Raw genomic sequence first — 23,326 nt, forward strand, 5'->3', positions numbered from 1 at the left:
CAAGAGCCCTGCTGCTCTAAGGGATACCAGGAAAGAGCTCCAGAAGTAGATGAGAGGAGTCACCCACCAACACAGACAGTTATCCTCCTAGGAATAAACTAATTTGTGCTCAAAACAAGGTGCTGCACAAAATGGCATAGCTACTTTTGTTTTTTTTACTTGCCAGAAATTTCCTGATTATCAAGGGATGTGTTTTCAAAGGTCACATGCTTTCCATTGCTGCATGTAGTATTCACTTTCAGAGTTTTTCCATCTTGCTTATCCAGGTCTTTAACTTGGTGTGTAACTTTTTCAGGACGCACAGGAAGAGGGGAAACCAGTACTGGAATAGATTTTGAATTAAAGGGCAGAGTGCTCTTGCTAGCTCTTCTTTCCAATTTAGAGTAAGCTGGAAAGAATAAAAGAGGTCCCAGGTTTGTTCCGTTTTGCCTTTACACCACTTGCGTGGGATTGAAAGTTTCCCACTTTTATAAATGCATATTTAATTAAATTAATTAGTAACGATGTGTAATACAGCTCAAATGAAGCAAGTAGAATAGATACAACATTAGTCAGATACTAAATCAGAGTTGTAATTGGCTTTTTAGGTTAATATCTCTACAACGCTCATATTTATGCACACAGCTCTTCAAGCATGCTAAAACTACCGAAGACATTGTTGGTTTTATTGTGGCACACACCTCCCTTGCATATAGAGTAGAAAAACAAGGTACAATTTCAAGTTAAGGAGTGTATACATATAGAAAAATAAAACCACATACATGAACCTGAGTATTTTATGGTTCTACACAGAAAGTGAATTCAGATTATCATACTTCAGTTTAATAAGCCAAGATACAAATAAACTTTTTGCCAATGCATACAGCCCATTTACTCCCCCATTTGCATGAGCTGGTTTTACAACTTTAAACTATGGTTTAATATCCCAGCTTGTTAACCATAGTTTCCCATTTCATCCAAAATTGGATAGTTTAGAGAACAAAATTTAAAATTAAAACTTACTGGGAAACGTTGTTACATTACCCTCCAAAGATGTTTTAGCACTTTCAGATGACCTCTGTTTTGAATCTGGTCTAGCAGTAGTCTGTGTCTTTGACTGTAAATATTCATCTATATCAGATATTGCTTCAACATATTCCATTTCCTTTTTCTGCTCAGAAGAACTGGTATCACAAGTTGAATTGCTGGAACAGTTTTCTTCATATATTTTTTCCAGATGCTGCTTCTCTTTTCCATACTGGATATAGAAATTGCTTTTGGACAGGTCCTCTGGGCTAATAGTTTCACATTCCTGTTTGTACAAAAATTGGTGCCAATCTGTGGCAGTGTCTTCATGTTTAACTATGCTTTCAGGCTCACTGTTGCTCCCAACTTCATCAGTTTTTCTGAGATATTTTTCTATATCAAATGTGCTATTTTCAACATTGCTGGATATTAGCTGATTGATGACAGAAAAGTTGGTGAGTTTGTCAGCTTCTGGAATATTAGTTCTCTCTGTGTTTTTATTTGAAAGTTTCATCATCAAAGCAGCTAGTTGTGAGGGTTCAGCACTAACAGAAGCATTTGCAATAGCAGATGCAATTGTGCTTATACTCAGAACAGAAGGCTCTAGATCATGGTGCTCACTTTCAACTTTTCTTTCTTCAAGTTTCTCCTAAACGTTGGAAAAATAAGAGATGTTTTAACATCCTGTTGGAAAATTGAACTTGAAAATCTATTACAAACGTTACCCAGACAATTTGACCAGAAAGAGATGCAACTGTTATGAGAATACACAAGTGTAGCTGGGACACATCACACTACTTAATGCTGCATTTTCTGCATAAAACCTAGCTTCTCTCTAGGTTTAATCTTCCAACCTCAGATTGGGCTGGTTCACATGATCAAACAAGCCACAGTGGTTTACTTTAAATGGAAATACCAACCACCATTTCCCTAATTATTTACACAGGAATAGCTTGTTATGTCATCTGAACCTGGGTGGCATGGCAGGGGAACAATCCTAAAATAACCCTACAACAGGCTTTGGGTTATTTGACTGTGTGAATAGGGTTACTGAACAACTGTATCTTAGACATATAGCACTTTTAACAACATTTTTATAAATCAAATACCTCTTGTCAAAAAATTGTGCTTTTCTTTTGGTATCTTATTTGCATACTTACACTTCTATTCTCTATGGTTTGTGTGTCTACTTCACCAAGAGTAAAAGTAGTAGATGCAGTGTGAGATTCTTCCTTAAGACTGTCGTCTATACCAAAAAAAAAAAGACACACAAAAAGAGGTAGCTTGTGTTGAATAGAATATTGCTTACAATAAACAAACAAACAATGATGGAAAGAACCACAAACATTTATGTCAACCAGGGTGAACAATGGTTGGGCATGGACTGGATCTTTCACATATGACAGTTCACTTCTCAGTATTTCCAATTAATCTCCATTAAACACTGCCAAGCAGTGCTTGAGGATAATGTTAAAGTCCATAAGATAATATTTTAGACATAATTAAGTTCTTAGAAATATGCATTTCTCAGTCAATAGCTGAAGGGAGAATATCAGCAGAATGCCTAACAGTATAGCAGGTATTAATTTTTAGATCTCAGCAAAGTTTGAGGCGAGAAAGAATAGGAGTCCTTTCTGGACAGTCAAGAAGGACTGAGCTGCCTTAATCATCACTATTCACCCTATGAGTGCTGCAACAGATCTTTTGCTCTCCTGAGCTATGCTCAACAGAGTTAAGAAGCAGTGGTCAGGTCAGGTCAATATGCAACAGCATCCCAGTGCCAATACCCATTCCTGCATCCCCAAAGGAGTCTCTATCTGTTTCTCCTGCTGGTCTTTGCTTCTGCTAAGATAGCTGGAGTACACCCATAGAAGGCCTATGTTAGCCATGAGCAACATATCACAACTGAGAAGCCCTGTGAGCAAGAGCGTGAAGCAACAGCAATGTGGTAGCAGATTTGGGGACTGAGATGGGGTTCACAACTTGTAATGTAGAATTCTTTGGTAAGCATGTGTGTCAAATTTCATTTCAGTATTGAAATGTTCAAAGCAAATCATTTGGATGCCAAACATTCAAATTACACTGAAGGCTTCACTTCAGTTGGCTAATTAATACAGAACTCATTTTGTTTTCTTCGCTAATTCACATGCCTACTGACAGGCTGGCAGTTTGTTTTGTAATTGTATGTTATACAGAGCTACAAACCTAAGTGTTCCAACTGAATCTACAAGCATGAAAAAATAACTTCCTGCAAATTTCCATATAGACCACATGTGAGAAGTTCTACATCTCAGACTTGGCCCAATACACAAGTAGATACTGAAAGAGAACTAAAATAATAACCTATCAGGTAGCTATAAAAAAAGTAGCTACTTTCACCGAAGTGAAAATTGTCAGTGCATCCAAATTTCAGATAAGCACTTTAAGAGAAATTACCTTGAAGCATGTCAGAAATTTGCAAATTTGCAAATTGTTCATCAGATACATCAGATTCCGTCAACAAAGGTACAGGCTGTCTCTTCTCTGGAGAAGTAATATGATAACCAAAAGATGGCTGTAAGACAACATAATGTTGATAATTCTTTGATAAGCATTATGACAGAAGTTGGAAAAAACATGTGTAAATTTGGTGTGTTCCAAAATTGTTTTCAAAATTTGTTTGCTAGCAGAGAATTTCAGTCCATTGAAAGATGTACCTCCACAGAAGCTAACACACACGTGAAGCTGCTTTATATCAAGTCAATACTAGGTTATCTAGACCAATGGATTATATGCTCTGCAGTGGTTCTCAGATAAGATCTTTCCCAGTCATGCTATCAGAGGTCATTTAATGAAGTCAGAAACTGAACCTGGTTCTTCTGTGTATAAAACATGTGATCTCTTATCTAGCTGTGACACTTTCAAATGAGCCTGATCCAGTGGCTCAAAGAGAAAGCAATCTTGTTAAAAGAAAAGAATTGGTAAAAGAATATGGAGAAGCCAGCTACATACCCGTTTGACATCACCACCTCCTCCTAGGCAGCCAAGAGCCTCAGATCTCTGGCCAAAGAACTCTCCCAGAGAGAGCCGTAAATAACTAGCATCTTTGCTAAAGTCAGTTTGTGAGGCTCTTAGAGGGTTGTAGTTATTAACTGATTTCCATGATAAATCTCCTAATCCAGAGGTATTTTGTGGGTCCATTTTCTCTTCCTGAAATTGTAGCAAACACAAAAGTCGATAATTATTGTTAGCTACAAATATAGGCATTCTAGAATCATTTTCAGAATGTTACCTACTTGCATAAATTTGTGCTCCCTCTCAAATTCTTCTTGATCCTGGGCAATCATAGCAATTGCATCAGCTTTTCAGAGATGTGGTGTGGGGGAGAGGAAATAATATAGTTAACATCTCAGCATATTTCACGCTCCCATGGAGAACTGAGTTAAAGGCAAGTTTATTTATTTAATCGAATTATAGATTGCTTGGCTATATCTAAAGACATTCTGAGGCAGTTTACAATGTAAGAAGTTTAAAATATAAAATGCCCACACTGGAAACAGAATATAAAACATCGCAATTAAAAACATAAATAAATCTTAAATTAAAATGTTTAAAATCTGAAAACTAATGATTCAACTAGGCAATACAATCAGCTAGGGAAGGCCTAGGTGAAGATTGGTCTTTAACTGGAACCAAAAACATGCAGCAGTTGGTCCCAACACTAAGTAGGACTGTTTCTAGGTTGCCACCAGGAGGCAATCTGTAGGTTGCAGTACACCCATCTAGGCCTCATCTGATGGTCTTAGATGATCAGGTCTATATCAGAGATAGCAATCTGCCATGTAATCTGGTCCCAAGCAGTTCAAAACTTTATATGCCAGCAAGAAAACTATGAGATTCACTCTGTAGCTAATAGGCAGCCAAAGGCACAAGTGCAGTTGCTATAAATTAAGTCTATCACAATGAATACACCAAGTTTAGATTAAGCCAGGTTACACCAGTTTAATTTTGTTATTTCCTGCCAGGTTCATGATTTTGGGTCTCTACCCTTTGTTTAAAACAGAAGTGTTTAAAGTATTGTTTCGTTTTCAAACAATGTAGGTAATGTAATGCATATACCATTACCTACAAAATGCATCTCAATGACTGGTTTCCAATGTATGCTTAACCCCACCTCCCACGCAACCCAGAAATGTTCCCAATCCTGCTCAATTGTAAAATAAAAATATTAGAGAAATTCATAGAACTACATACAATTACCTCTGCCACACTCATATTTTGTAAATGCAGAGGGATACTCCTTTAGAGTTAGTAAGTGATATACAGTGCATTTTCTACCAAGGCATTTCAAAGGAGTGAAGAACATAATCAGACTTACATCCAGTTAAGAAATCTCCACTGATGTCTGAGAGACTGAATACCTGTTCTTTATTAAATGACGTGTAGTATGCAAGATCTGTCACCCACCTTCCCTCTTCATTCTGATATACAACATTATGTGGTGGGTCTTCTGAAAAATGCATCAAGTATTTCCTTCATATTAAACATCTGTACTCATATACACCAGCACATTAGAGCAACATAAGCAAGGTTCCTGCCGAAAGTATAGTTATAGCTATATTTTGACAGATGGGGAAAGTGGGGGGGGGGAACAGGAATAGGGAAGGGAAAGAAAAACTAACAAGGAGCTATGAACACACATACTGTGAGTAAGGGGTTAAGTTGAAAGAATGAGTGTAAAAACCCCTGGATTGCAGTAGTTTCATTGAACTGCTATTTTCAAAGGTAATTAGTTCTACGGACATCAACAAGTTAAGAGAACTGCAGTAATTGAAATGTAAACTGACTATGTACTATTAGGATCAGACATAGTACAAAGGCTTTGCCAGCAACAACCCACCAACTCAGCAGCTTCTCAAATTAATTTAGAAGCCCCAAGCACACATTTAACTAACCTTCTGTTGTATACTGATATTGCTCAGATCCTTTGTAAGCACCTGGGGATAGGTACACATCAGCCAGAGGAACATGACTTTCATTAGCAACTTGACACAGTTGAGAAAATTGGCTTTGCTGTTCTGTGTGCCAAGTCTCAGACGCATCAGCATCATCAATACGCTTAAAGTAGAGTGAATCTAGCTTTAGTTCAGCGTTGGTTAAGTTTGTTTCATCCTTCTAAAAATACAGAAAAGCAGTACTTTGTTAGGAAAAAAAGTTTATTTCATTTCATTGTCAATTAACACATATTTTCCTAGGCCATTTTTGAACACCTATTTATTTTTTATTGCATTTATATCCTGCCTTTTTTCCTCCACGGAACCCAAGGTGGCATACATAATCTTCCTCTTCTCCATTTTATCCTCACAACAACAACCCTGTGAGGTAGGTTGGGCTGAGAATCTGTGACTGGCCCAAAGTCACCCAGTGAGTTTCCATGGCTGAGTGGGGACAAGAACTCAGACCTCCTCCCAGTCCAGCACTTTAGCCTGCTCAAGGACTTATCAATACTCAATTTCCTGGTTTTGGTCAGAAATCACCACAGGAAATACTGTGAAAACTTGCATGTATAGGGGTTTCCATCCACAGGTAGTGTGTTTCACCCATCGAAAGGGGCCAGAGAGCAGCTAAACCAAAACTTTTGAAGCTGCCTGGCTCAAATATATTTCAGTATCTTGTTCTATTATCCAATGGCAAGGATGCTGAACCAGGATCTACATTGTAGTGATGTGTAAAAGACAACAGGGTGGTGAGGTCAAACTATCCTTAAAGCAATAAATAAATCTTAAAGCAAAAAATCTAGGGCTTCTCCTGTACTCTAGTGATGAGGAGTGCCTCTTACTACCTCTGACTAGTAAGCTGAATGTGAACCTGCTCTGTTTGAGACTGGTACACAGCGAGTCATATCTCAAGGATCCCTAGCTTAGATTATTACAATGTGCTCTATGCAGCACTGCCTTTAAAGATGGTTTAAAAGCTTCAACCAGTGCTGCCCAGGTTCAGGACATAGAAAACATATTGTCCTTGCTTTGGCACAATGGCATTGGCCATCTACTGGCTTTCACAATAGTTATCACCTCCAAAGTTTTTATCACCCAGAGTCCTTTATACTTCAACAGCAAATCTCTCCATTACTTCATATCTTTGGGCTTAGCTCTGAATTCCTACTAAGAAAGCTATATTCTTTGGGGCAAGGGACAGCCTTTTCAATAGTGGTATTTGCCCTGCGAAACAATATTTCCGTAAGGCCTACAAGGCTCCTTTGTTGGTTGCCTACCATTAGAAGGTTAAGACCTTTTTATTTACCAAAGACTTAAAAAATGAATTATTTATCTTTACCTGGTCTTTTGAGTCCTGTTGTATCTGCTTCCATTTTAATTCTAGGTCATCATTGCTTTGAAGTTGCATATGCCATTTTGGGCAATTTTACTGAAATGGCAGTCAATACGTACTATTCCCTATCCTCCCTCAAGACAGCAAATACTCTGTTCCGAGCATGCAGGATTGGGGATAAGGAAGGAGGATGGGACATGACAAATAAATGTTATCTGGACCAAATTCACAGAACGGGACAGACAATTATTGACTGGAACCAACAGCAGAAAAATGCACGCGCCATGATTTCATAAGCCATGGGATGTTTTGAAAATTTAGACTAATCAGATTGTTTTCCCGCAAAAGGGAAACAAAGCATTCTCAATAGACAGTCTAAATCAAGTTAATTATTATGCTAGAATAAAGAGAGACATTACCTTATTATAAGACATGTCTGGGGTCTGATTTTCAATGGGTCCTTTGCTTTCGTTTCTGCTATTGCTGACTGTATTAATCTTTAAGGGCATTCCATCTTCCTCACCACAGGCAAAAACCCCTGCAATGATATAGTTACTTAACATCATTTCTTTATTTTATTTCTATTTCCACAAGATAAATATCACTTTAAGTTAAAATTCACACGTCATTTCCTGCTGTACAACTGCTTTGCCAAATGTGGATTCAAAATTGAAAATACATACAGGATATATGTACACCGGAACATGTAATTATAAGCATGACAGCCACCTCAAAGATGCAACCAGAACAATACCAGTGTTGAGAACACCTTATGTTCACTACTTGTCCTTTCCAGTTTTAACACACACGTGTATAAGAGACTTTTGTACTAAGACCAATACAAGATTTGCATTCATTCCCTTCCTTTTTTGCTGGACCCTGAGAAGCAGAATTTCTTGTACCCAGGCAAGTATGAAACAGAAGTGGTTCAAAGTGAGTGTGCCAGTTCACATTTTAAGCTATTAATACTTGATATGTTAGGATTTGGGCAAGTTAGATCTTCTACAATAGGCCATGAGTTATTAGAGAGTGGCTTCCAACTCCAAGCTGCACTTGGGCAATGATTATGGAAATCGTGACTTATATGCGCTGCAATTTAAATAAGCCACCGTGGCTTATTTTGATTGTGTGAATCTGCCAAATTTGTCGTTCACTGAACATCAAGCTAACATCTAAACCAATTTTTAAATTAATAGGCACTTCCGTATTGTGGCTATGATTTCTCTATTTACATGTTCTAATCCAACCCCTGAGTAACGTCCAAGGATCTGCAGGCAAGTCTCGCCTTGGCTAACGTGAATGCTCATGACTCAACAATCAGAAAAAGACTGAACAAGAATGGCTATCATGTAAGGATAGCCAGGAGGAAATCACTGCTCTCTAAAAAGAACACTGCTGCCTGTCTGAAGTCCAATAAATCTCAAAAATGATCCCCAAGATGTCTGAAACAATGTTCTCTGGACAGATGAGTCAAAGGTATAACTTTTTGCCTCAATGAGAAACGTTATGTTTGGCGAAAAACAAACACAGTTTGAACAGAAGAACCTCATCCCAACTGTCAAGCAAGGTGATGAGAATGTGATGGTTTGGGCCTGGTTTGCTGCCTCAGAACCTGGACAACTTGCCATCGTTGATATAATTCTGCAGTGTATCAGAAGATTCTAGAGGAGAATGTCAGACCATCCATCCATAAGCTAAAGCTGAACTGAAAGTGGGTCACAAGACAATGATCCTAAACATAGAAGCAGATCCACAAAAGAATGGCTGCAGAATAAGAAATCCTTTTTTAAAAATGGCCTAGTCAAAGTCAAGACCTAGATCTCATTGAAATGTTGTGGCAGGGCCTGAAGCAAGCTGTTCATGCAAGGAAGCCCTCAAATGACACTGCGTTGAATCAGTTCTGTAAGGAAGAACGGGTCAAAATTCCTCAAATCCAACAGAACAGACTGGCCAACAGTTACAAGAATTGCTTACTTGAAGTCACTGCTGCTCAAGGGGGTGGGGGGAGTGCCACTACCGAATCTAAAGGTTCACATACTTTTTCACAAATAGATAATGAACATTGAATCAGTTATGGATAAATAAATGTTGAAAAAGCATCATGTTTGTGTGCCATTTGTTTAATCAGATTATTGATTGTTCTATAGAGCTCAAGTGTGGTATAGTGGTTAAGAGTACTGGACTAGGAGCCGAGAGATCAGGGTTCTAGTCCTGACTCAGCCATAGAAGTTCACTGGGTGCCTTTGGGCCAGCCACAAACTCTCAGGCCAACCTACCTCACAGGATTGTTGTTTTGAGGATAAAATGAGAAGGATTTTGTATGCCACCATGTGTTCCTTGGAGGGAAAAAGGTGGGATATAAATCCATTTTTTTTTTAAATAATCTAGGATTATGGAGTTAGATAACATTTAATAAGATTTTAGGTTGGAAATATGTGACAATCCTAAGAGGTTCACAAACTTTTTCTCTTCACTGAATATCATTCAATTATAACAGTTTTTCCTCACTTATTTAATTCCCCCCCCCCGATATGGATTTGAAAACAGATCTTTAAAACTTGTCAAGGCACTACGGAGTCTTCTTCAGGCGACGCTGAATGAATGGTTGAATACCAGATTGACACACACTCAGTAGCATGAAATGTAATCAATTGAGCTGCCAAAGTTAACCTACCTTCTGCAACTGAAGCAGTGTGTTGAAAAGCTGTTGTTGTACTGCATACTTCAGATGGATCACCTACTATTCCAACAGGAGACTTATCACAACTACTGCTGTGCCCAGTTTTAAGACTATGTTTACTGCATTTATCTTCCTGTTGCAAAGAAAAACGGATCAGACTCTTATGTATATAAAGATTTAATTGTTTAAAGATATATTACATATGGACACCAAACCTCATTCCCCTACCTCCAAACTATATTTATTGCTTAAACTATTATTTCTAAACAAGCTTAATTATTACATACCTCTTGCCTAGTCATCGGCAGTATGAATTGTTCATCTCTGACATTGTGCCCAGCTTCCTTAAAATCATATGATTCTTCGTCACTAGGATCATGAGAATCAGTTCTTGCTGTTGCTCGGCAAATACTAGGTATCTGGAATTTTTCCTGAAGAATTTATGAGTTAGTTTTTGCTACTTGTTACTGAGTCAGCTTTTAAAAAAATCACTTCAAGCACAGGAAAGATTAGAAAGATTGCAGGCACAGATACAACAATTTTGCCCAGACTGTTTTATAAAAGGGAGCATTTCACTCATAATTTTAGTGTTTGAGAATTGTTGCTTTACAACTGAGTTGAAAGAAAAATAATACACCATAATATTGTTGCTACTTTAAAATTTAAAATTTCATTTTTAAATTAATGTAGTATGTCATGTCACTTATGACAAATTTGGTCAAATGTATTATGGGTGTAATCTTTTTCATCAACTCAAACCTAATCAGAAATAAAGCAAATCACACCACTTGATCTTAAAATTGACATTACTTAAGTTCTTAACCAAAGCAGCCCTATTACAAGGTAAATTTGTTACAACGTCATCTCCAATAGTCACTATCACTTTACAAACTGATAGCCAGAACAAGTGCAATGTACCTAATCAAAGATATCCAAAATACACAAAGCTTGCTGGGATCTTGCCTTCAGAAACAAATGCGAAGTTATACATCTTTATGATACTTGTGTTTGTAACTTTCCCAAGCAATTCTATGAAATCCCCCAACAGTGCGCATTCTCTCCATCCACCCTTTCTAGTCAATTATGGTATTTGCAAAATTCAGCCAGGCTGAACATTGTGTATGTTGCAGTCCAACACATCTGAAGGGCTCCAGGTTGGATAAGACTGGGCTAGGGTGTCCTAGTCATTGGTAAATCATAAGGAATCACACACGCATGACTCTAGTTCACACTAGACTCCTTCCTATCTACTTTGTCTTGGAAAAGTAGGCAGCCTTTTCCTCTTTTCTAATTCTATTTCATCTCATCCCTTTCTAACTCCCCAAGCAACTACTTCATTTACTTACATTTTGGTCCCTCCCACCTGATTTTTTTAAAGAGAAATTACTGTCACTGAGTTATAAATCACATATTTTATGTAGTCTATAAGTATAGAGAAAATATTACAACTGTTTCAATCAGCAAAATACAAACATTACATAAGAAATCCAATTACAGTTAACAGGAATCACAAGAAATTCAATATATTAATAACCTTATACTAATCCACAAAAGTTCATCATGGGATTTAAGATTTAGCTGCAATTATCTAAGTGTATCTTTCCATATATAGCCATGACATGCTGGTGGGTTTCTCTGGGAACCTTGTTTGTTAATAAAGTCAAGCAATTTATACCAAATTGTATGGAAGTTGTCAAAATTCTTTTTGTTGTCTTTGTGGCTTTGCCTGTTTAATTAATTTTTCAGCTACAAAATGTTCCAAAGATGGTTATGCCACACGATTATTGACAGATCTGTAATTCTTTGCTATTAGTTGATGAGCATTTCCATATTTGATAAATGTTCATTAGGGCCAATAAAGATAGACAGATGTGCCACCTCTGTGCCTCCCCTCCTACTATATTACTACATTTCTAAAATAGTAGAATATGGTTTTATAACCCATATTTCAATCCATTTCTTCTCATCTATCTTTCCTTGTATGTCACATTCCCAGATTCTTACATCCTTGTGGTTACTCTCATTGATTCCATAATTAATCTCCATGTATATGATCAATATCCTATGAATTCCAGTTAATATCCTATAATATCTCCATCCACTGTGCCTTTTAGCACCTGTATACACAGACAGGGAAGAGAGAGAAGGGCAACATGGCTGTTGAGCCCTACTGGATCCTCTGCAGATGATGATGATGATGAACAATATTTATATACCACTCCCCACTGAAAATTTTGGAGCAGTGTACAAGATAAAATAAAATAAAAAGCGAATAAAACACTTTAAAATAGATTTCAAAAGATGCAAAATGTACAGTAAACCGTGGCTGGTCATTAAGGAAAGGTTTCCTGGAATAATGACATTTTCAGGAGGCGCCGAAAGGAATACAAAGTTGGCGCCTGCCTGACCTCCAGAGGTGATGTTCCTGCAAAGGATCCAGTTGGGACAAGTTGCGACAATTTTGCCCCTTTAATTTACCAACAGATAGAAATATTTTCCTGAATGCTGAAGAACTATATTCTTTATTTTTACTTTTAAGGTGGAGAAAAGAAAGTAGTTTGTTCCTCTGAACATCAGAAGTTGAGATTATGCTGCACAGTGCCCCTATAAGCCTTCAGTATTACAACACCCATATTTTCACTTAGTGTTACCTGATCTAGAGGCAATTCCATGCCTTTAATATAGTCACCAAGTTCATATTCTTCCATATCTTCCATTTCTGGCAGTACCAGCTGCTCAAAATAGGCTTCCAACTGCTCATCACAGAACTCTTCATCTGCAATATCTTCATCTAATATGGAAAAGAAAGGTTTGGCAAGATTACAGACATTTAGTATTTACTGCTAGCATTTTTTCAGAGCTCCCCAGATGCATGTCATCTACACTTACCATGTGTGCTACAGGAAAACACCAATGTACAAATCTGTTTTGCTACTAGCTGTGTGGAACCACAACCTAGTGGAAATAAAATGTGGAAGTACGCCAAGTATTTATTTTTAAAAAATGTATACCTGTAGAATGTCCTTCTAGGCTTGCAAAGCTCAGTAGTTTTTCATTTTCTATAAATCTCGAAAAGCCAATTGCACCATGGTCACGTAGTTCACTTGCGATGCACTTCTGACTAGGTTCTAATGAAGCTGCCTACAAGTCAAAGTCAACATACTGAATTTTAATATCTTACTTATAACTTCAGAACTCAAGTATGTTTTCTTGCTGGATCAGTCCAAAAGCCTCCAGTGTCTCACCAAATGAACTCAGGAAAAGCTCACAAGCCAGATATAGTTACCCCATGTTTTAATCCTACAGGGAAATTTAAATGGGGATCCAGGAAATTACAGGCCAGTTAGCTTAGCTACTATTCCAGGTAAATAGATGGAAAGAATTAAATTATATAGCATATAGAAGAGCAAGCCTTGCTGAAAAATAATTAGCATGTTTCCAGCAAAGGTAAGTCCTGCCTCAACTACTTGGAATTATCTGTGTATCAACAAGTGTGTAGAGAGGAGTCTTTCAAAAGACATTATATACTTTAAACTTCCAAAAATAAAAACCATCAGAGAATCCAGTATAAACTTAGTTATGTCTTAAGAGGACAGACCCTCTTATAGATTAGGAACTGGTTAAGAGGAAGCAAAGAACAGAAATAAAGCAGATAATTGAGTCTCCCTAATGATGTGTATTAGAACTGATGCTGTATAACTCTTTCATGAATTATCTAGAGTTAGGGATGAGCACTGAAGTGGCCAGGTTTGCTGACAATACTAAATTATTCAGGGTGGTAAAATCCTAAGTGGAATGAAGATCTCCAAAATGAACTCTCCATACTAATAGATGGGTGAGAGAAAGGCAAGGAAGGTTAAATGTAATCATGTGAGATCTCAATTATTTAGGGCAAGATACAAATATTTTAATAAATAAAATAAATTTAATAAATGTGTAAAGTGATACATTTTGACTTGGCCCACACAATCATGACAGCCCAACATTGCTTATTTAAAGCATGGTTACCTGCGGACCCTCAAACACCTGGTTATCTATTCAAACCTCACCTTGTCCTGTCACCCATACCCAGGCAGTATGACTTGTTGGAGGGAGAAACAACCTTCCAATATCCCATGGCCTGTTGTATAGCTATTGGAGAGTTACTTCCCCCTGTAACAAGCCTTGCTGTCCAGTTCAGATGACACAGCAAACTATGGCAACCCCTGCTGGGGCAGAATATTCCAAATGGCTGCAGACATCCGCCGCAACCCATCACAGCTCAAATAAGGCACACTGGGCTGTGGAGATAATGCAAACCAGCCCTTGAAGAGAAAAAACAGACAGGGGCTGAGCTAGAGATGGCTGACTAGGGAAGATCTTGTGGTGGATAGCTCAATATAAATTTTAACCCAGTGAGCAGCAGTGTTGTGATGTCTTATACAAAATCAATGGTGCAGCTACATCTGGAATGCTGCAGACAATTCAAAATGATTTATCTTAGAGCTAAAAAAATGCAGATGAGGGCCAACAAAATGATCAGAGGACTGGAGTCCCTTATCTATTAGGAAAGCCTAAAGCAGGGGTGCAGAACCTTAGGCAGAGTGCCAAATCCAGCTCTCCATGTTTCTCTAGACAGTCACAGCTCCTTTCCTTGACTTCATCTCCCCCCCCCCACGAGAGTTTGGTGGTTTCTTGACTTTTGTCCATTCCCTCTACCCCACCCCAACACACACACTGGCCCCGTTCAGACAACACGCTAAACCACGCCGCTTAACCACAAAATGGTTAATGGAATGCATTCCGTTAACCATTTTGTGGTTAAGCAGCATGGTTTAGCGTGTTGTCTGAACAGGGCCATTCTAAAAGACTGAAATGACTCTCCAAAGGCTTAGTGACTGGCAGCAAAAGCTTTAAGCTAAAACATGCTGGTATTTTATGCCCAGCCCTTTTTCCTTTAGATCCATTCACCTCTAGATATGGACCTCGAGAATTTGGCTCACGGGCTGACAGAGGTTCAAACCCCCTGACCCAAAGCATTTGGGGCTTTTTAGCTTAGACATCATTCACTGAGTTTATATGGATGACCTGTATTCATAATTTTATGCCAACCATCTGAAGTGTAATGTGTTCAGGTCTGAAATCAAATCTTTATGACAGCCACTCAAGACAGCATGGACATTCACTTTCCATTTAATATTTATCTCATTAATTGCAATCCAGGGTGGGTGGTGATGAATCATCTGAAAACTATGGTCAGAATTGGAATATGAAAAGTTTATTGCAAGATGAACTGTAGACTCCAAGTTATACATAATGGAAATTTATTAAATCGCTGTAAAAAAATCAAGTCTGTATTATCAGATGGCCAAAAAAAAAAAAAAAAAGTTACCTTGTGGTCTTCACTCCCCTTTTCCAACGAAGCAAATATTCTAGTTTTCAAACCTGAAAGTTAAAGAGCAACTACTACATATAATCTGAATGTAGGAATAACCAGATCCATAGAACTGACCGGGTTCAAGAATTTGCCAGGAACTTCTTAAATACAGTTATATTGCTAATAAATCTTATGGAATTCCTCTACGTTATCTTAAAATGGTAAAAGGAAATGCTGTAATTCCTTAATACTACCCACTTACTATTGTGCATAAAAACATTAACACTGGCACATTGACACTAACAAGAATTTAAGCAAATAGAAACCAGTCAAGTATTATCCCATAATTTATTCATTGATTTAGATTTCTACAGCCCAATGCATTATCAACTAATGCCTTAGAACAACGTTGCAGTGTTCCTGTTCAGTGTTCTAGCCAGTCATGCCTTCTTTCAGGATGCTCCATTCCATCCCACCCCCATCCCAGTCAGCATTTTGTCCACACCAAGTTTTGTCAGTCCTCATTAGGATGTTTTGGGTTCCCCTCCCCAAAGGATTTTTTTTTGTACTTATGCAATCCTTGAGATAGCCCAAACACTGCTGATACTTTTCTCTTATGAGTGGATGGTGCTGTTTTGGCTACACTCAGAGAATGAGTTTCCTATTAATACGTAGAATAAGCTAAAAAAACATCAATTCTATAAATTGCAGCATCCAAATAAGTCACCTCAATGAAAGTTAGAAGTGAAAGTTTAACAAACTGGTAAAATAAAAAGACCTTCATTTGGTGATAGAAAGATATCAGAGTGAGCACTAGGAAAGCCTCTTTGGAGAGAGTATTCCAAAGCTGGAGCACCAACACTGAAAACACCCTCTCCCTGGTAGTCATCCACAGACCTCACAATGTAAAAGTATGAATATAAATCTCAAACTACTAAGGACTCCTGAAGCTCACAGTTTGAAAACTTATCTTAAATTCAACATCCAAGCTATAGCAGAGGTGTTTTTTTCTTTCCATTTCCCCCCTCATATGTCCCTCATCAATAAAGCAGGAATTTCATTGCTGGTAGACTGAGTTCTTGTTAATGCAGTATAATTAATACTAATTTGGAGTTATGTTTAGATTGTGTTCAGAAAAGCTTTTTTTGCAGCTAAAAGTTATTATATTTGGCTCAAATTCAAGATTAGTTGGAAGTTATTTTGAGAGCAATCCTATGCCCCCTAGGCAGCATCTGATGGGGACATAGGATTGTTCTATTTCTGCAGTCTGATGATGGAACCATGGCTCTGAGGTTGGAGCCTAGAAACCGTGTTTCCTCCCCCTCCCAGCTGGCACAGTTCTCTCCACACCAGCTATGTCTCCGCACTTGGAAACAGAGTGTGAGGACAGGGAGAAGGGGCGGTCCCAGGGGCAAGGAGGGGAGGAGACAGCAGAAGCCGCTTTACGCAGCATCCTATCAAGTCTCCAGGCTCCTTCTCTCCCTGAAGCTGTGGCTAGAAGGGCAAAATGTAGTGCGGTTGGAGCAAGAAGAGAGGATCCCCTCTGTACTCCAGTCCCCCTGCATAGGATAGTCGGAGGTTAGGCTTTTGGAGGCTGGCAACTATTTGGATAGAATTGCGCTCTTAGCGGATAACAATGATGAAGTCAGGAAAGTGAAAGAAACTTCTGGAGAGATGCAATTTCAACTGATAACCTAATATTCCATATCTCAACCCTAGATTTAACTGATGGGTAAACTGCGCAAGTCTGACTTCTGGAGGGGAAGGAAGTGGACCCATTTTAGTTGCAAAGTATTGGGTACTCAACTACCTGAGTCAGCTATTAGAGGGAATGACACGGCGTATCTAGGTTATCACATTAGTATTTCCCAAAATGTGAACAAACTACCATACTGAGCAGATATTCAGGATGCATTGTATAATGCCAAGACAATAAACACCAGATATTGTTGAAACTGCATACCTTCCACATGTTCAAGTGAAAGCCTCTCATGAAGAATATCCTGGTTGTTACCTGAGCATTCATCAGTGCAGTTTAGATGTTGTCTTCTCTGCAAAAAATTAGATTCATTCTGGTCCGACTCCAAGTGAGTTTCTGTAACTTTGTTACAGTTTTCCCTGAGAAAGTCAGAATTAAAGTTTAATAATTTTATAACAGCTACTAATTAGCAGTTTTATGTACAGACAGCTACAACAATAGTATTAAACTAACCTCACTGAACTATGTACACTCACAGATCTTTAGTGATATCTGTTCAATGCAGCCCCAAGTGCAAATTATCACATCTTTAGGCCCATATTTTTAAAAGGTTAGTGCACATAAACAGTGTAGATGATTCATATCCCATCGGTGAACACAAAAGGCTAGATCTAGTCTCCCCAATTATTTCTTTCCAGTAGCAAAACAAAATCTGATGCCTTTTCAGCTATTAACACCAACAATAGACTCAGTCAGGTGACAGGTAATAAAGCAAAGATTTGAAAAGCAATGTAGGGTCCTCTCAAATACATAAAAGAAATTTTCTGCACACAAATATATGCAATTAACCCAGGACTTGTCATCTACTGCTACACTTAAAACACACAACACAAGCTAGTTTTACTAGCAACATCTATTAGCATATTCTCAACAGAAAACACATTTTTCCTTTAACAGACCTTATATTTGGGCAGATCAATATATAGCACACAAGCACAGTGTACATAATCTAGTGGGGGCATGCAGTAAGGTTTGTTGAATTTCTTCCAAGCCAAGGGCAAATTTCAGTTTCAGAGAAGCTCTCAGGGGGCTGCATTCAAGTAGTGGTTGGGGCCAAAAACACTAGCAAATTTTACCTTAAGGCTCTTACTGCCAGTAATTAAGCTTTAGGAGAATCATTTCAACATTTTAGACTGGGAAAACCATGCAAAAGCCTAAATGTTCAGGTGAAAGGGTTGTGGCCACCTGGGGAACTCCTGAGAGCCAGATTTGGACACCAGACAGGCCAAATTTGGCCCACAGGTCTAAGGTTTGACACCCCTGGCCTAGAGGAACAGTGATCTCACATGATTGAGTTGCTAGCCAGATGAACACAATGTTTTTGTATGGGACAATAATATGAAACACAAATTAACCTAAGGAATGCTTGAGGGAATTTTTTTAAAAAAATTTGAAGGCTTACCATAACATGCATCTTATTTTCATGGCCTGATAATATAGAATTTCTGATAAAACATGCAACACTTAGATTTGTATTTTATGAAACCTATTTATCAGGCACACTTTGAGAATGATTAATAATTCTAATATGGATCCTATCCTTAATCAAAGGGGTTCTTTTTGTGAACAGAACTGAACCTTTGGATACAACCCATTCTTATTAATTCTCAAAAACAGGGCATTGTGCAACATATAACATAAGATTAAGTAATTAATTTCTTACACAGTATCCTGCAAGTTAAGTATAAGCTTTCTTCTTGGATCAGAATCTGATTCCCCACTGCATGAAGATGCTAACGGAGCCGAGAATTTCCTTTCCACATAAGAAGGCTGATCACAAAATCTGCAGTAAGAGCAATACACCAGTTTATTATCTAGTTCTCAACACCGTTCTTGAGTAAAGTTTAGGTGTTTTTTTTTAAAATTGTACTGATTTCTTATAAAATTGATACAATACATATTCTTTTGCTATAAACCTATAAAACAATAGCTATAAATAATCACTGGGTACACTGCATTCATATAATCAATACGATTTTGCATTTAATTATGGGTATTCGATGTTTGTACAAGAGTTTGTACTTTTTACTTCTATGTGTTAACCATATTAAATTATGCTATTCTATGTATCCCAAAACAGCAACTTTCCAGCATGACTCATGTGAGTATGGAGGTCCTATATTATCTTTTATACTTGTAAAATGTATAAAAGCTTCCAAATTTTCATAAAAACTGTCTTTATATTTTTCAGACCTATTTTGTTTAACCTGCCATGTCAATTTCTTCATCAAAGCACTAGACCAAAGTTTATTTCTTCCCATTGAAAGTGGGCTTATATATCTTTTTTCCAGGAGGATGCTACAATTATTCTTGCCACTACCATATGAATGTCAAAACCTCTTTATGCCTTAAATTTTTGTTGGTTCCATCAAATATAGGTAATAAACGTAATACTCAAATTTCTACTTTGTGATTTCTTCTGCCGCTTCAATTTTTTTTTCCAGAACTGATTTACTGTGGGGCAAGTCCATCACATGTGAAATCTTCACTCCATAATGACAGAACAAGTCAGTAACTATTGGTAGACAAACAGCAACTAGAGAATACTATGAGGCGAACCATAATTACCTTTACTGTTGCACTCTACCAAACATATAAGAAGTGGGCATCATTTTTCACAATAACCATGTAGTAAGTTGGTCGCCTGTATTCACTCACCAAGATTCAGCTATGTAGGCTTATCAAAACCTCTATTTGGTTACAGGAGAAATATGAGATAGAAGAGATTATCTGCCAATATCTCCTCCACACATATCTCTCAGTGTGCACCAAGATCACAAGTGGTCCCTTGTCCTCATGGGAATCCTCTCCCACTCCCTTCCCAACATATATAAGTGATCACCCAAGCAGCCTTCTGCAATCCAAGCTCATCACTTCACCTTTCGCAAGGATGATATTGAGTTCTAGCTTCCTGTCCAGCAGAGACTTCCCCTGCAATTACACTGAGCTTCAGGGTGACCCAACTATAGGGGAGGTCTTTCCCTCTAGTTCCAAGAAGCAAGGAAAGGTAAACCCACAATCTTTCCTTCTGGCTCTGGTGCAGAAGACTGCCGGCACTAAGTAACAGAGATGCTCCATGTGCCTTGGCTGCCCCATGTCAAATCAAGCTCTAGGTTTGGAGCTGGGGGGGTGGGGGGAAAGGAAGGCAATCATCCCTATAGGTGTGCTGGGCTTCCAAGAGTCCCTGATGCCCAGCACAACTATGAGGGCTGCTTACTTGGGAGTAATTTCAACTGAAAACATTGGGACTTACTTCAATTAGGTTCATGCCTACTCAGAAAGTAAGAGGCAGGGTCCCAGCTATCACAAGCTTTAGCTTTGCCAGCCAAAGTTTATGGCCCCCTATATCCAAGCCAGCAGATCCCATGGTAATACACAAACACACACACACACATTATTGCCTTAAACTGGCAGCTCATGAGCAGGCACACTGGAGGCTACCACCAATGTCAACTATTGTTACCCATAACTCTATTGATACTCACAACTCCTGCAGCAGTTCCACTACCCAGCATTACTAAAGAAAGTAGTTCCAATATCCAGCTTTAATGGAGATCCTGCAAATCATCACAGGACATCCTATTTTAAATATTTCCCTCAAACAGGAAGGTGAGTGGGGCAAGAAGTTCAAGTGGCTGGGTCCCACTTCAGATCCCACCCATGAGGAGAGACTGCGTAAATAGCACCTTTACCTATCACCTTGTCCATCTGACACTTCACTGCATGACATAATTAGGAATGTTATATTCTATTTCAGCAATTAAAATATAATTTCTAATACCCATCTAGATTTTCTTTGTATCATGAATAATATGATCTATAAAGTAGAAACCCATGTCTGGAAACAATTTTAGATTTAAAAATTAACAGCCATAAGCTTCAGTCAAAGTATCCTTCCCAATCATCCTATATACATTTTAGCTATAAGCTAACGTATGTCTTACCTGTCATGAGAGCCAGTTTTTCTTCTGGCTTCTGTTGAAGAAGCAACTGGCAGACCAAAGTTTGATGAGATAGTGATATTATCGAAAATTTCACTCGTGTGACTAGTTAGCGAGTTTGCCAAAATACTAGGAAAGGTCTCATCCGCAATATATCTGAAGTCTTCCATAGTACTGTTCTTTCATATCTATACTAAAAGTTTAATAAAAGGTTAAGCACAGGCAGTAAGAAAATACTCACAAAATGTTCACTTTAACAATATCACTTTCCTACTACATTCTATCCGTTTCCTTAGATTGTAAGTGTACAGCCAGAGTCTATTTTATCGTTCAATAAAGATCCAAAACTGGTAATAATCAATAATCAAGAACAAACTGAAAAGGCACAGCTACTAGCAGTACAAGAGTAAAACAATACTTCCGTTTCTTGGTCAAAGACACTACAGAGCTGAGTATTGCTTTTCGTTCACAATATGCACTAGGAATTCCAAACACAAAAGAAACACAAGTTTGAAGGACTGGAACAGGTACTACACATTCTTTGAAAGCAGAATGACACAGTGGTCTAAAATTAGAGCTACAGTATCTATTATCAAAATCTAAGCAAGTTACTATAGATTTAACTTATTTGCAAAAATCAAGTCATCTGGTAGCAAACATGAAGCACCAAAATGCATGCACTGGTTCCAAACTGTTTACAATATACATTCTTTTCCTAAAGAAGGCTATCAAACAGCTTAGACTACACACATGGTGTAGGCTCTAAATTTAGCTTTTAAAGCTGATTGGCATGGATTTCTTACTCTGTTTCTACAGGGCTCAGCACCTCAAGGGGCCAAGAAGAGGAAAAACTTGCCTCACTCAATATTTCATTAAGGGAGCAATGCTATGGCCCCTAGACAGCATCTGAGGGGCCATAGGATATTTCAAATTCCCTGATCTGAGGTCAGAGATAGTGCTCCAATCCCCTCCCCATCACAACTGTGCTGGCTGTCTCAGAGTTTGAGAACTTGACCTTAGAAAAGGTAGGTGGGGAGGAGACTGGAGAGGCCAGGTCATGAGTTATCCTGAGGCCTCTCCAGCCTCCTTCCCTCCCCCACCAGATGAGCAAAGAAGCCAGTCTAGTGACAAACGTAGGGTGGGAGAATGAGGAGCGAAGATCACCTATGCTGCTGCTCCTCCCACTCTAAACAGGATGCTCATAGTCCCCAAGTTCAGGGGCTTACGATCATTGAGGACCTTTAGACCAAAATCTTTACCCTCTTCCACTTGAGGAGTAAGAGTTCAAGTAGTGAGAACATCATTAATTCCTTGTGTACAGAAAAATGTGTGTATATATGGATTTATACAAAACGTTTTTTGGTACAACTTCAAATACATAATCTTACAACAATAAAGGACTCAAATGAAGTCACTCAATAATACGCAGAATAGATGACAGCGTATTTCTTTTGTGACCAAAACAGCAATATCTTTATTAAATCTGCAAAAACACATTTTAAAAAGCCCCTTTTACTGCAATTTTAAATAGACAGATGGTCACTACTACTGGCTCAAAGCACTCCTCTCTGCATATTAGGGCCGTTGTTGAAAGAGCAGCAGCAGCTCTCTCACAACTTGCCAACCAAACCTCAAAGGGCCAGGGCTCCAATTGGAAGTAAGTAGAGAGAGGCTATGGTAGAGCGAACAAGCAGCACTCTGGATATGCTCAAAGAACTGTTCACATTGAACTCAGTTCCTGACTAAAAAAATGTGACATTGAGAGTAGGTTATGGGGCTAAGCACTGGGATAGTTGAACTTTATCCACGGGTTCATCTACACCAAGCAGGATATTCCAATATGAAAGCAGTAGATATGAGGCAGTAGCCACACTACTGCTTTATAGCGGTATTGAAATGCACTGACAACTGTTGAGGCCCATTGACACATACCATATACTGCTTTCATACCACTATATCCTGCTTGGTGTGGCTGTGTCATGGGCCCCAACAGGCATCAGTGCACTTCAGTACCACTATAAAGCAGAAGTGTAGATCCTGCATTTTATATACCGCTTTCATACTGGAATATCCTGCTTGGTGTAGATGAGTCCCACATTATCAACTCTCTCAGCAGTGTTACTAATCCTGGTATTTTCGGGAAGGGAACTACACGAGACTAGTAACACTTTCAAGGCGGGTACACAGCAGATGGCACGGGTGGCCTAAGCCTATTCCCCCCCACCCCCAGGAGTCAATAACTGCGCTGGACGCACGAGAGCACCCATTTCACGCCT

General features: G+C 38.5%; 1 protein-coding gene across 1 annotated transcript in view; it reads right to left on the reverse strand.

Annotated features, from left to right (window-relative positions):
- CEP192 (centrosomal protein 192) overlaps window positions 1-23,326 on the reverse strand; it is a 66,564-nt gene that overhangs the window by 42,719 nt on the left and 519 nt on the right. Inside the window, exons 2-18 of the mRNA XM_063131295.1 lie at window positions 21,054-21,243; window positions 18,773-18,892; window positions 17,314-17,468; window positions 15,366-15,418; window positions 13,006-13,135; window positions 12,646-12,785; window positions 10,282-10,425; window positions 9,989-10,127; window positions 7,734-7,852; window positions 5,940-6,159; window positions 5,363-5,494; window positions 4,281-4,345; window positions 3,997-4,194; window positions 3,442-3,559; window positions 2,166-2,251; window positions 1,003-1,654; window positions 160-388 (exon numbers count right to left, since the gene is read on the reverse strand). Of these exons, the coding sequence (XP_062987365.1) occupies window positions 160-388; window positions 1,003-1,654; window positions 2,166-2,251; window positions 3,442-3,559; window positions 3,997-4,194; window positions 4,281-4,345; window positions 5,363-5,494; window positions 5,940-6,159; window positions 7,734-7,852; window positions 9,989-10,127; window positions 10,282-10,425; window positions 12,646-12,785; window positions 13,006-13,135; window positions 15,366-15,418; window positions 17,314-17,468; window positions 18,773-18,892; window positions 21,054-21,220 (2,867 nt within the window). The 5' untranslated portion in view covers window positions 21,221-21,243. The remainder of the gene's footprint in view (window positions 1-159; window positions 389-1,002; window positions 1,655-2,165; window positions 2,252-3,441; window positions 3,560-3,996; window positions 4,195-4,280; window positions 4,346-5,362; window positions 5,495-5,939; window positions 6,160-7,733; window positions 7,853-9,988; window positions 10,128-10,281; window positions 10,426-12,645; window positions 12,786-13,005; window positions 13,136-15,365; window positions 15,419-17,313; window positions 17,469-18,772; window positions 18,893-21,053; window positions 21,244-23,326) is intronic.

The sequence above is a fragment of the Elgaria multicarinata genome, chromosome 7, assembly GCF_023053635.1.
Source record: "Elgaria multicarinata webbii isolate HBS135686 ecotype San Diego chromosome 7, rElgMul1.1.pri, whole genome shotgun sequence".
In the NCBI taxonomy this organism is placed as follows: domain Eukaryota; kingdom Metazoa; phylum Chordata; class Lepidosauria; order Squamata; family Anguidae; genus Elgaria; species Elgaria multicarinata.